General features: G+C 38.9%; 1 protein-coding gene across 1 annotated transcript in view; it reads left to right on the top strand.

Annotated features, from left to right (window-relative positions):
- Positions 1-13972, top strand: part of Fbxl17 (F-box and leucine rich repeat protein 17) — a 450353-nt gene that overhangs the window by 160399 nt on the left and 275982 nt on the right. The window contains exon 6 of the mRNA XM_028874005.2: positions 4783-4913. Within this exon, the coding sequence (XP_028729838.1) occupies positions 4783-4913 (131 nt within the window). The remainder of the gene's footprint in view (positions 1-4782; positions 4914-13972) is intronic.

The raw sequence follows: 13972 nt of genomic DNA, 5'->3' as shown, positions 1-13972 counted from the left end.
CACTGTAGTCAACTTGTACAGTGTGGCCAGCTCCTTTTCCCCCATTCTCGCTTCCCCCTCTCTGCCCCCTCCCTTTTCCTTCTCAGGTGTGTATTTTGATCCTCCTATCTGGGTCTCTACCCTTTTTTCCCTTATTTCCCTTTCTTCTTTGCTTGGTCTTAAGAAAAATTTGAAGTCATTTTAGACTTCTTTATAGTCTTCATAATTCTGTATTTCCTAGGTAATGATTGAGTATCTCATTTTATGTTTAAGTACTGACTTGACCATACCAGTTATTGACTAATTTGGGTCTTTTATGTGAATGGCTACAAGTTAATTTTTTTTCCATCAATGCAGTATTAAACTGGAAAGTGATTACTTTCATTCCACATTGTGGCTTAGGTTTCTTTTAAATACCTTGCTATGTGTCTGAGAATGGGAGTGAGGCATTCAGAAGCTCCTAGTAGAAAGTCTCTACTTACTCAAATCCTTTGTGATTTGTATAACCCAAGACTACCGGTGAATTGTAAGGAAAGCATGTTTAATTAAAATGTCAGTTTTCTAGATGTAATTATCTGTTTCAGACTATGAGGGATTATTTCAGGTACCTTTTTATGAAACACTGGAGGGCACTGTTATAATATTCCCTAGCAAGAAAATGAATGTGATGAATTTGACAGGGCTGTTTTCGGAGTTTTGAATAAAAATGCCATATCCTGTAGAGATGTTGGGTCTGTGTCTTGTGATGATCTACTGAGAGTTAGCTTTCTGCAGCTGAGTCCGGATGCTGTCATATTTCTACTCATGTTGGTCAAAATGCTCATCAGGAAGGCCACATGAATACATGCCAGTCAGGAACTCCCAGCTCACAAAACAAAACAAAACAAAACAGCCTTAATGAATCAAGTATTTTCTATGCTGTCTTGCTAAGCCCTGGCCTGTGAGCTTGTTAACTTGTAACATCAGGATCATGAACATTAGGCAGTGACAGACACTTGGCCCAATGTCATCGTCTGGACCTGGAGAGTTCAAAAGTCAATCAGAGAAGATTTTTGTTACCCATAGCTCAGCCCTGGCGTTGTTTTCCTGCTGTGGCTTAGTTCCATGGGATGTCTGGATTTTCACAAGTCTGTAACATAGTTTGTCTTTATTAATGTCTTTCTCCCCGTTATCCACATTCACCAGTCGCTCAAACCTTTGTGGTCCTCAGTGTCTTCCTTGATAGGAGGGACTGAACTGGAACTAGCAGCTGGGAGTTGTATTCCTTTCCTTTCCTTTTGCACAATTTTTATGTGCATATTCCATATTTTCCTTTTGAAAATGACTTCTTATTTTGGTAAAATATGTTTTACCAAAAAACTTGAAAGAATTTACCAATGTAATCATTTTAAAATGCACATTTCTTTGGCATTCAGTACATTCATTTAATGTATTCAACCTTGGCTTCTCTTCACATAGTTTCCCCTGTAGCCTGTGTGCAGGCGTCTTTATTGGTGTGTGATAAATAACCACTGATTTAGCAGCTTGAAAAAGGGATGGGTGCCACCTCACTATTTATAGGTTTCTGGAGTCCTCCTGTAGCCTAAGTACATCTTCTGTCTACACAGAGCTGCATTTCTTTATAGAGCTTGGGTTCACTTGAGTAGATGCACTGGAAGGAGTCAGCTTTTAGCAGTATAGGACTGCTATGCCTACTTTCCTGCTGGCCATAGCCAGGAACCGATCTTAGCTTTAGGGGGCCCCGTTAAGGACACAGAGGGTTCTCTCTGTCATCAGGTGGTGTTGTGTGAGTAGGTCAGTCCTCCCCAGGCTGCCTTCCCTTTTCACTCACGGGGTTGAGGATGACGGCTGCAGAATCCTTTCTCCTGTGCTTTCTCAGGAGACCCCTCCTCTGTGCAGTTTCTGCCTGTGTGAGAGCAGGAGGATTTACTAGGCACTGGGGTCAGAGTCTGCTTCCTGTACCTGTTCAGTTTCCAAGTGTGCTCTGACTGAGATTTAGGGGCCGGATCCTCTCCGTTGTCCATAGTTTCTCATAAACCATCACTGTGCTACTTGTCTTGAAAGATGATAAGCAGTCTAGTTAAGAAAGCACTGTGACTTGAAGTTTTGCCCCTTGGCATTACTGTCCTCTCTCATTTTATTGTGATCTTCTGAGGTCCGCTTGTCATCAAGGTAGTGGCACTCACCACAGCCTTGCCCTTTCCTCCCAGTCTGTTGCTGCAGGCTCCTTTAATTTCCATTTACCACGTGGAGAGACATCAGGTACTGGGAGGGGTGCAGACACTGCAGGATAGAGTGTGAGCCCTTTGGATTTTTTACTGAACTTCAACTGAATTAATTTATAAATTCTGGAATTTATCCTGTTATTTATATTGTATTTTATAGTTTTTTTTTCCTTTTTAGTTCCCTTAGGGGCTTGAAAACATTTAGTTTGTTTTGTTTATTGTCCAGCGGTGTAATCTGCAGAAAGGTAAGGGTTGGGGATCAAAGGGTTAGAACTTTGGAGGTGAAACAGGTCCCCCGTGGGCTCTGTGCATGGTGTGCTGGTTACTATGGTTACAGTGAGGCGTCCCTAGAAGAAAGGGACACTGGAGAAGCTGGATGGCATTTGATTGGCCAGTGGCCCGAGATGTTTAGACTGCCTAAAGGATTTTTTGTTGTTCTTGTTTTGGCGTTGTTTTGTTTGTCAGACAGGGTCTCAGTGTGCAGGCCTGGCTGGTCTCACAGAGCTTGCCTGCTTCTGCCTCTCCAGTGCAGGGATTAAAGGCGTGCGCCATCATACTTGGCCCAGCAGAAGTTTTGTTTTTAGTAAGTATGAATCTATTCTCTCACAGTGTGCTCCTGGTAGTGAGGCCCTCAGCCTCTGCCGACCAGATGAGGAACTGTCAGAGGTCCCTTTGTTCCTGTTCTTGCCTTCTCTCTGGAGTTTTGGTGTTCCTGGGTCTGGTGCTGTACTGGATTCAACATCATTGAGCATCTGACCTGACAGGCAGATTGCAGAGAGGCTTCTTAAGAGTGTTTCTCTAGAGAGGAGACATCATGGCCCTTAGAAGGAACCCATGCAGAAACTTCATGCCTCTGGAATAAGCCTGTGGTATCCCTTTCTCTCTTTCTCTTTTCTCCCCACAATCATGCAGCACGCTTCAGAGAGCAGAGAGCCATGGTGTATCAACTCTGTGTAGCTTCTCCCTTGTGATCTGAGAAACAAAGGGAGTTTGGGAGCTGCCTGGCGGAGTCCTCCCCAGTTCCTTCCTGACTCTTCATTCTCTAGAACTGTGGCCAATACAGTAGCCAGGAACTGCACACAGATGTAAAATCAAAATGTAAATGAATTGAAGATCTACCCTCAGCACCCTGGTCGCCTTTGAATTGCTCAGCAGTTGCCCATGCATTGCCATGGATTTTCATGTCTGCTTCTGGGGGATTTAAGCTGAGCTGACTTAGGTGAGACTTTTCTGCTCTGAGGCCTTTGGCAATTGGGTCAGACCTACAGTTCTGCTTCCTATAGGGATAACCTTCCCCAAAGAGGGATTTGATGGTGGTCTAGAGAAGATAAACTAGTCCTTGGAGAGCTCCTTCAAGTTGCTGTAAATGCTGTGTCCCAGTTTCTAAGTTCTGTTGTGACAAATGTTCACATACTTAGCTCCAACTGCACAAGTGTATTATCTCACTGTTGTCTGAATAAGATGTCTGTCTATCTGGGTCATTCTAGGTACATCAGGGTGTGGACAGCTTGTGTTTCTTTGTGAAAGTTCAAGGGCAGAGTCAAGTCCTTTAGGGCTGTTGGTTTTCATCCTTCCTTCCTCCTGGCTGTCAGCCCAGAGCTGTGGCTGTTCCCAGAATCGAGTCTCTCACAGGCTGCGGCTCCTGGCCCCCTCTCTCTGTTTCCACTGTTTGGGCAAGGCAGGTTGGCTCGCTGTCATGATTCAGATGGCTGGTGTAGCTTCCATCACATCTCTGACTAGCCAGAGAAGATGCTCCACTTAGAGGGTGTTCATCGGTTAAATTGTACCTGTTGCATCATCTGGCATGATTTCTCCATCTCAGGACCAGTCATTTAATCACATCTGCCTTATAGGGTGGCATGTTAACACACACACACACACACACACACACACACACACACACAGAGGCTTCTAGATTAATTCTTTTGTCTGTTACTAAGCAAAAGTTACTTATTTAGAAATATACCTTACTTGAGGAGGGTAATCAACATCCTGCCACTTTTATGTAAATGTTACTAAATTTGCCTTTGGAGACTATACATCAGGGAAAACCAGGAATTATCAAAAAGGAATGAGAGAAATGAAGAAATAGGGTTGGAGTGGTACAGTAAACATGTGCCTCTCATAGTCCCAATTTGGGGACTACTCATCTCTGAATTGATTATGTGTGTTTCATAGATGAACATGAGAGAGCTGGTACAGAAGGGATGTTTTAGTTTCGAAGATAAACATCTGAAATTGAGCCCTGTATGAACTTATCAGCTGTAGGTACTTTCTGCAATGTGTTCTGCAGCTTTTCTACTTTACATAACAGTTTGCTAGTTCTTTATTTTAGTGGTGCTTCAGTAAAATCTTTATGTTTTGCCCATTCATACATTCATCATAGATTCCAATGCTTATTTAAAATTTTTTTCTGTAAAATATTTTGATATTTAATTTAAAGGCTAGCTATCTCATGTACATTAATTCTTGTACAGTGGTGCTACTCCTAATGTAAGGTAAATGATAGTATAATTTTTGAGAATTAACTTGGCACTTAATTTTTTTTTTTTGTCTTTCATTTTATTTATGTCATTAGCTAAGAAATCTTTCCAGCTTGGACCTCCGTCATATCACTGAACTGGATAATGAAACTGTGATGGAAATCGTCAAGAGGTGCAAAAATCTTAGCTCTCTCAACCTCTGTCTGAACTGGATCATAAACGACAGGTAACTATCGTAGCGTCTTTAGACACGTGTGTGTCCAGAGGAAAGCCTGGCAGATACAGATTACCACTGTAATAAGACATGGCAGCGTCAGGAAAGCTGCATGCAGCTGCCTCCCAATGGCTCTCCTGCAGTTTGCAGAAGGATCTAGATGCATACTTTGATGCATCGCTGCTTACAACTGCAGCAGGGTTTCATGTGCTGCAGCACTGGTGTTTGCTTGAGCAGCTGCAGCAGTGTTGATTTGTTCCTTGTTACTCATGAAGCATATATAGTTTGTCTTTTTAAGGATTTGAGAGTTTTATGGCTGATTGTTATGGTTTACCTTATCAGTGATTCTGAGGAGTTACCTCAAACATTTTGCATTTATACCTTTCCTTGATGATGATTTCATCATTTTTATAGCTTACATTTCTCTTTCTTTCTTTCTTTCTTTCTTTCTTTCTTTCTTTCTTTCTTTCTTTCTTTCTTTCTTTCTTTCTTTCTTTCTTTCTTTCTTTCTTTCTTTCTTTCTTCCTTCCTCCCTCCCTCCCTCCCTCCCTCCCTCCCTCCCTCCCTCCCTCCCTCCCTCCCTCTCTCTTTCTTTCTTTCTTTTTTTTTTTGAGACAGGTTTTCTCTGTAACAGCCTTGGCTGTTCTGGAACTTGCTTTGTGGTCTGGACTGGCCTTGAACTCACAGAGATCCCTCTGCTTCCCAAGTGCTGGGTTTAAAGGCATGTGTCACCACTGCCTGGCTTACAACTTACATTTCTTATAAATGTAAGTTGTTTTTAAATAGAATCATGTGATTAGGAATTTAATACATAATATACAATGTGTTAAAAGAGAGATCTTTTCTTTTAAATAACCATGTGCCTATTTTTCTCTGAAATATCACATTGATAAAAGTATACCTCTTGCAAGTATACTTTGATGATGCAGACAAATGCATGATGGTCCCATCATTGCCAAAGAGGCAGGTGTTTGAGTACAGGCATGAGACTAGAGCCTGGCTCTCCACCCGTTAGAATACGTGTTTTGTTTTGTTTTGTTTTTCTTTCTGTTATTCAAGACAGGGTTTCTTTGTGTAGCAAGATAGGCCATTACAGAGAATTTGCTTTCAAAATAAAACATACTGTTCCATATAAAATTACCGACTATTTAGATAGAAATATTTTACAAGTAGGAGAAATAGTATTGTTTAATCTAACAGTGATTTAAACTTAAGACTCCATTGGGGTTGGTTTTCGTTACTCTTTTGGCTCTTTGTTCTTTACTCTTTGGGGGCCTGCCACCCAGGTCCCAAATAATTACACAGAGTCTTATTATTACTTATAAATGCCCAGCCTTAGCTTGGCTTATGTCTAGCCAGCTTTTCTTAACTTACATTATCCTGTCTACTCTTTGCCTCTGGGCTTTTACATTTCTCTGTCTTTCCTTCTTACTCCGTGGCTTGCTGCGTAGCTGGGTGACTGGCCCCTGGAGTCCTCTCCTCCTCTTTTTGGCTCCTAGATCTTCTTCCAGATTTCTCCTCCTATTTATTCTCTCTACCTGGCAGCCCCACCTATTCTTTCTCCTGCCTTGCTATTGGCCATTCAGCTCTTTATTAGACCATTAGATGTTTTAGACCAGCAAAGTAACACAGCTTCACAGATTTAAACAAATGTAACATAAAGGAATGCAGCACATCTTTGCATCATTAAACAAATGGTCCACATCATAAATAAATGTAACACATCTTAAAATAATATTCTACGACACTCTCCATCTTCCTGTTTTTTTGCAATTTCTTTTTATACTTAAAAAAGTGATATATGTTCCATTTTTCCAATTTTAACAAGTAATAGTAATCAATTTTAGATTGCTTAAATTTACCTTTTAAGTTATATGATAGTTTTCATGTGATTCTTAGTAAAATTTTTGTAGTAATTTTTGTATCATTTATTTGTTTAAAATTTAAAAATTTTTACTGATACATAAAAGTTACAACTGAATTTATTTATTGGGTCTCATGTAAAGCTTCAGTGCATATTTAACTGATACAGTGTTTAAATAAGGCTAAGTAAATTTGTCTCCTGAAGCATGTATCCATTTGTTATTTAAAAAAAGGGCAAAACTCCAACAAACTCTGTTCTTCTTGTCATTTAAAAATATACAGTACAACATTGCTCTCTATTGTTAGTGTCTTGAGCGTTGGACTCTTGTTTAATTGATGGCTAGCTACCGTGGTTCTCTCAATTTCCAGAAGGCCAGTTCTTGCATATCCCTCTAATGGTGGAGAGCAGAGAGCAGGCAGCACGTGGCTTTCTTGCTTGGCTTACTTCACTTAACATGATGTCCAGTTCTGTTCATGTTGTCACATGACAGATCTCAAAGGCACAGTGAGGTGCATTCCCGTTCCCTCTCTATGAAAGGTCACTAACCTGCCTCATGATGCTGGTTAAGCAGTCTGTCACTGACCTATATCCCCAGCCCTTTTCGGGGAGAATATGGCAGGGACTGGGAAAGAGAGTGATCAATATATTGTTGTAAAAATGTAATGTCTTAAAAGCCTAAAGATTTTTATCTACTCATGAGTTGATGGATACAGAGATTGTTTTCTTTCTTGAATATAACAAATGTGCTGAGCACAGATGTCCTTTCATTTCCTGGTTACATTCACTGGAGCCTCTGGTAGCCCCGTTTTCAAGTTTGTCAGTAGTGTCTACACTGCTTGTCCTAATTTTTATGCTCACACTTCACTATCCATGCACAGAGGTCCCGTGTTTTCTGTAATTTTGCCAGCAATTATCTTTTCATTTTCTTTTTTCTTAGTAGCCCTTCTTGCTAAGTGGGTAACATAGGGAGTTACTTTGTTTCCCACTGGACAAGAACTCCTAAATTCTGCCTGCTGCTAAGATTACAGGCATAGCTCATGATTTGTCTAGCTCTCTCTGGGGTTGACAATTAGTGATGCTTAAGTTTATCTGCCTTTCGTGTATCTTTTAAAAGGTGTATTGCTTGTTTCTAAAAATCAGGCTATTTGGTTTTTGCTGTTGAGTTACATGTATTTGGGTTATTTTCCTGTTGTGACATGATAGGTTCTAAGTGTTTTCTCCGATGTGTGAGTGTCTTTCCCTCTGATGTTTCCTTTGCTGTGTGGAGTCCTTCAGTTTGATGGAATCTTCTCGGTCTGCCTTTGCTTTGTTCCCTGCACTTTCCAGGTCTGCCCAAACACTTCCTAGTGCGACATCACAAACCCCTTTCTGTTTTCTTACTGCTGTGTTACTGGGTTATTTTCTTTCTCTTCCAGCTTTATTGAGTCAAATTTCTTTCGAAAAACTTACTGATTTTTTTTTTTAAATTTCCTTTAAAAATCTAATGGACTGTTAAAGAATTAGAATCAAAATTTTTTAAAATGTGTTTATTGTTTCTGGCAATATTTCCTTTACAAAGTAAGCCAAATATTTAAAGAAAATTGAATGATATCAAGTTAGTGTCTCTATTGTCAATATTCTAATTTACAGATAATTAAATGACAACATTTTAATAGCTTTTCATATCAAGTAATACAATAAAAGATATAAACATTTGTGTTTCTATCTGCTTAGTATTTAGAGACGTTTCTTAGCAGTACACCGAATCAAAAGAGGGAGAAGCCATTCTGCAGCAGTGTGACTACATTCCACAGTTTTCTGTACACATGACCAGGCGTCATCTATAACAAGAGAATTAGTAATCAGACAATGCTGTAACTGGTAGAAATGATATGAAATCTGGGAATGGTGTATGAGCACTTTGCATAGGTTCCCTCAGGGATCTTAATCTTCTGGCTCTTCAAACACATACTTAGCCCAAACTGGGGGACTTAGGGTGGGAAGAGAGCAGCCTTTTCTTCCTTTGTTGGGCTTGTGGATGCAACTTCCTGCTCCCTATCACTTGCCTTTGTACTTATCTGTAATGGATATTTAGTGTTTGATTCTAAATATAATAAGTACCATGGAGATTGATTTCTAAGGAATGAAAGTGTATTTTTATGTTTTTAATGGAAAAGTTTGGATTAATTGAGAAAACATGCATTTTAATGAGCCAAGCAGTAGAGTTATGGAGATCAGACTCTTTTAGTTTTAATTACACTACTTGCACTTATCCTGTGTACTGTAATAGAAGTTTCAGACATTAAAACCCACTTTGCAGTATCATCTAAATTACTCATCTCATTGTTCTTGCCATACCGTATTACTAAGCTAAGTAATATTTGTAATTATATTGGTATAAATCTAGGACTTCCCATCAGACTTAATTATGATTTCAGCACTTAGCCAGATGGGTTAGTAACCTTTCAGAGAGAGAGCACTGGAAAGCAGTAATGCAGTTAGCCTATCAATTAGCTTCTGCGTTACATTTGTTCATTATGACTATCCTTCAGTAAGTCGGGAAGCAGTGCTGAGTACTTGGTACTACGTCTTAGAACGTGGGGCACTGAGTCCATGCAGCTGTAAGGGCCATCCATCTCTTTAGGTGACATAAGACTTAACCTTAATAATGAGCTCGCTAAGGATAGAGCGGAGGAGCAGCTTTTATCACACAGGTGATTGATAGGTATATTACACACATTCTCTTTTCAACATCTTTTGTTCAGGGAAAGGTCAAATTATTCCTATTAAATTTAGATCATTTGTTTGATGTTTTTTAAAGATGGATGTGTTTTCTATAATTGCTACTACGAAAACTGAGGACAAACAAGAAAATGTTAATGAATGATCAGTCAGTTTTCTAGTTCATAGATGGAGTTAATCTACTGTTAATATATGGAAAATTCTTAGATTTGTGTTTTTGGTAAGAAGTCATTATTTTCTTTGGTTTAGAACAGTGGCTCTCAAACTGAAGGTTGTGACCCCTCTGGGGTCACATATCAGGTATCCTACATATCAGATATCCTGCATGTCAGATGTTTAGAGTTCATAACAGTAGTAAAATTGCAGTATGAAGTAACAACGAAATAATTTCATGGTTGGGGGTCACCACAGCATGAACAACTGTATTAAAGAGCTGCAGCATTGGGAAGGTTGAGAACGGCGATCTAGAACTTTTAGATATCATTTAATGTATTTATATATGAAAAACTCTCTTACTTTTACGAGGCTGGGACTATAAAGTGCTGACTTAATAAACTTCAGCGCCCCCAGTTTCTCTACATTTAAAGTTCTTGTCTGTGAACATTTTTTTTTTTTTTTAAAAAAAAAGCTAAACATTTAAAACTGTGTGGTGATGACAGGCTCTTCTCGTTAAAGCCCTGCCACTGACTCCAACCCCTCCTCTACAGGGTTAGCATTCTGCAGTTAGAAATTGATCTGTGCGACTAAGACGGGCTGTTCTCCTCCTTTGTTTCCTAAAAGCACTGTTTGCATCGAAAGAATTGCACAGCGTGGTATTTCCTTGGATTCAGAAGGATGGCCTCGTAGTTATTTGACATTTATCATTGCTTTAAATACAAATACAATGCAAGTGTCATATGAAAAGAGACTATGGATACTTGTAGCTGTGATGTAAATTAAACATCTGGTTATTATGTCTTCTCTATTCTTTCTGACTCCAAGCTTATTGAAATATTTATCTGTATTTCATATAAATCTTTTGTTATTTTATGTTCAATTTGGTCTTTAGAGTTTTGTGTAACTCATGCAGAATTCAAAAGCTGTACATTTAGGTATAAAAGGGTGATATATAAAATTGAATGGTTCTGAGCTTTTTTGTGGCAATATGATTATAAGAGTTCTTTGTTTTTTTATCAATAAGAGTTAAAAGAAATTGCCTTGATTTAAATATTTAAATTCCCTGTCAAAAATGTAGTTTTTCTGTTTTAAATTTTTAACAGTGGGAAAACTGAAAAAAAAAAAAAAGGTTAGTTTTGTTCCTGTGATCTGTATTTTCATTAGCAAATGACCCCTTGGTTGTCAGCCCATTGTGTTGCTCATGAAAACAGTGTAAAGTAATAATGTGAGAGAAATGAATGATTTTCTAGCAGCCACTAGCTAATGTTACAAGGCACAGCAAAAGCCAGGCTCTACCCTTGGGATTAGAGTACTCTCCATTGAATAGCGAGTAATGAAAAGAGGTTTATTTAGTTTATGGTTTTTGAGGTCAAAAGTCCAGTGTAGAATGGCTCATGTGCTTGACTTTGGGTAAGGTTCTTCAGATGGATGCTTAAAAATGGCACGAAGAGATCACATGGTGAGACAGGAAGTCAGAGAAAGATTGGAGGCCAGGCAAGAACTACTATGATCCTTTAAGAGTCTCTGTCTCTTAAAGGGGCCACTGATTCCACACAGGCACACAGAGAACTCAGTTGCTAACATGGATGACACTCTCGGTCTTATCCAGATCTCAGCAGTGGTTGTTGAAGCAAACTATCATTGCTGTAATTTGTTGGATTAGTCTTTTATTTCCAAAAAAGGCTTTACTCTAAAATACGGAGATTGTTAAATCTTTTCTCTTATGTCTACTTTCTTTCAGGTATACAGTAAGGCTTTTGTTTTGTTTTTCTTTCTTTTTTTTTTTTTTTTTTTTTTTTTTTTTTTTTTTTTTTTTTTTTTTTTTTTTTTTTGAGACAGGGTTTCTCTGTGTAGCTTTGCGCCTTTCCTGGAACTCGCTTTGGAGACCAGGCTGGCCTCGAACTCACAGAGCTCTGCCTGCCTCTGCCTCCCGAGTGCTGGGATTAAAGGTGTGCACTACTACCACTGGGCTTGTTTTTCTTTTTTAATTAAGATAATTTACATGAAAATTCTGAACTTAAGTCTTGTAAAAGTTTTGGTTTAGCCTGTCTTTTTAGTCAACAGTATTTTCATGAGAATGAGCTACTTGTTGTCTTGGGCTGTTGTCCAGTTTCTCCTCCTACAGACACGATCCATATTTTTATTTTTCTCTCATGCAGCATAGAAACTAAATTCTTCTCCATTAAAATATAGAGTATTGGGGCCAAAGGGATTGCTCAGTGGTTCAGCACATTTCTTGCTCTTCTAGAGGAACTGAGTTTGGTTCCCTGTAATTCCAGCTTCAGAGAATCCAGTGTCCTGTGGGCATCTGCATGAAGGTAACATATATTCCCATAGACAGAGACACACATACACTCAAAAATATATATTTAACTGTAAAGATTCTTGTTTCATACATTAAATCAAATAGTTCTTTGCAAGTTGAGTTTAATAAAGACATTAACAGATAATATAGTTTTAATTATTTTTACCTGATGTAGTTCTTTCTTGTTATTGCTGTCTTTTCTGACATCAGGACTTTGCCGAACAGGTGGAATTTACAGATGAAGATCCAATCAGCTCTGATAGATAAAGCTTTTGTTTTCCCTAGCAGACTTCCAATAATGAAAGCAAGCGGGCCTCCTATAAAACAATTTATTGAATTGTTAGCACAGGTCAACTAGTTTTCTAAACTCTGTCCAGCTTCAAAGCTGTGAGTTATGCATTTATCTCGTCATTTATTTATTTATCTGTCTATTTATTTATTTATTTATTTATTTATTTATTTATTTATTTATTTATTTATTTATGTGTCATTGTCTAATGTGTTCTGGGCATGCACTCTGCCACTGAGCTACATCTTTTATTTACAGTCATTTTAGGTGTTTTTTTTTTTTTTTTTTTTTTTTTTTTTTTAAAGAGAAATCATAGCCATTGCTTAATTTTGATTCATGATTCCTTTGTTTTGTAGTGTTAAGAGGAATCCTAACTCTCCTTTTTCTCTTTTCTCTGTCTCTTTATTCTCCTACAGAAAAAAACAAATCCTTTTGTAGTGCTTTTGGGTTTATGTGAGTTCAGATTGTAGATTGGCAGATGCAACACCACACCCACCTCTCAGTGAGACTGACAGCACCCCAGCTCATGTGAAACTCAATGAGGTTTTATAGAAAGATTTTTCTAACTCCCTTGATCATCTCTGGATGTTTATTCTGTTTCTTCTTTCAAATTTCCGTTGATTCAATAAAAAGCAGTGATATTTAGAATTAAAGTTCAGAGAGGATTTGAGCAGGTGTTGGTGATATAAAATATTTGCTGAGTGTCCATTGTGTTTTATTTCTAAGAATTGTTTTGTGAACATATGCTATATATTGTATTTATAAGTGCTCAAGGACTGAGTGGGTAATCTACTATCTTCCAGTGAATGTCATGTCACAGTGGACTTAGACCTTTATTTCATTTCAATCCCCTAATATTACTTAATTCTCATAGAGACTGAGATTTAAAGGTTGCCCAAGGGGACAAACCTAGCCATTAAATCCAGCAGCACAGTTGAATTTGAGCTTGAGGATATTTTACTTTCTATTAACGTTAGGTGTTTTGGAGGAGTGGATGCTTTTCAGCTTGGAATATTGCGAAGTTGTGGCAATTTTTTTCTCTACCAGCCCAGAAACTCAGAAATCAGAAGGAGATAAAACTACGCCATTGGTGTGTCTAGTGCCATCGCCTGTAGTGCCAGTGTCTTGGGAAGATGAGCCCAAGAGTCTCCCACCAGCCTAGGAAGCAGCCAGTCCCATCTCGTAGGAAACTAGTTACTGATGCTAACCGCTGGCCGAGGCATCCCCATGGTAGTGTTTGTGCTAGTCCTCTTCCTCCGCCAGGAGGTGGAGGAGTGTGGATGCTAGGGTGTCTTCCTTTTCTGTCGCTATGACAGAAAACCACGACAAAGGCAGCTTTAAAGGGCTCCTGGTTCCAGACAGCAGTAGAGTCCATAGAGTCCATGACCATCCTGTGTAACAATTGGGGGTGAATGTACCCATGCAAGCAAGTACAGAGATGTTTGATGGTTTTCTTAATTGCTTCTTCATTTATTTTTTGAGATGGGGGACTCTCACTGAACTTTAGTTTACCATTTTTGCTAGACAGACTAGCCATGATCCCCTGGGAGTCACCTGACTCTGATTCTTAGCACCTGGGGCACAGACACATGCCATGCCTTGCTTTTAAGACAGTGGTAGGTGGGGATCTAAATTCAGGTCTTAATGTTTTCATGACACGGATCTATCTCCCTATTCCAAGAAGGGTAATTGTATATAATCATGTCATGAATGTTTCTGAATGTGCTATTGTTATG

Source organism: Peromyscus leucopus, chromosome 13 (genome assembly GCF_004664715.2).
Source record: "Peromyscus leucopus breed LL Stock chromosome 13, UCI_PerLeu_2.1, whole genome shotgun sequence".
Lineage (NCBI taxonomy): Eukaryota > Metazoa > Chordata > Mammalia > Rodentia > Cricetidae > Peromyscus > Peromyscus leucopus.
The sequence above is the reverse complement of the archived record's forward strand: the minus strand, read 5'-3'. Positions and strand labels throughout refer to the sequence as shown.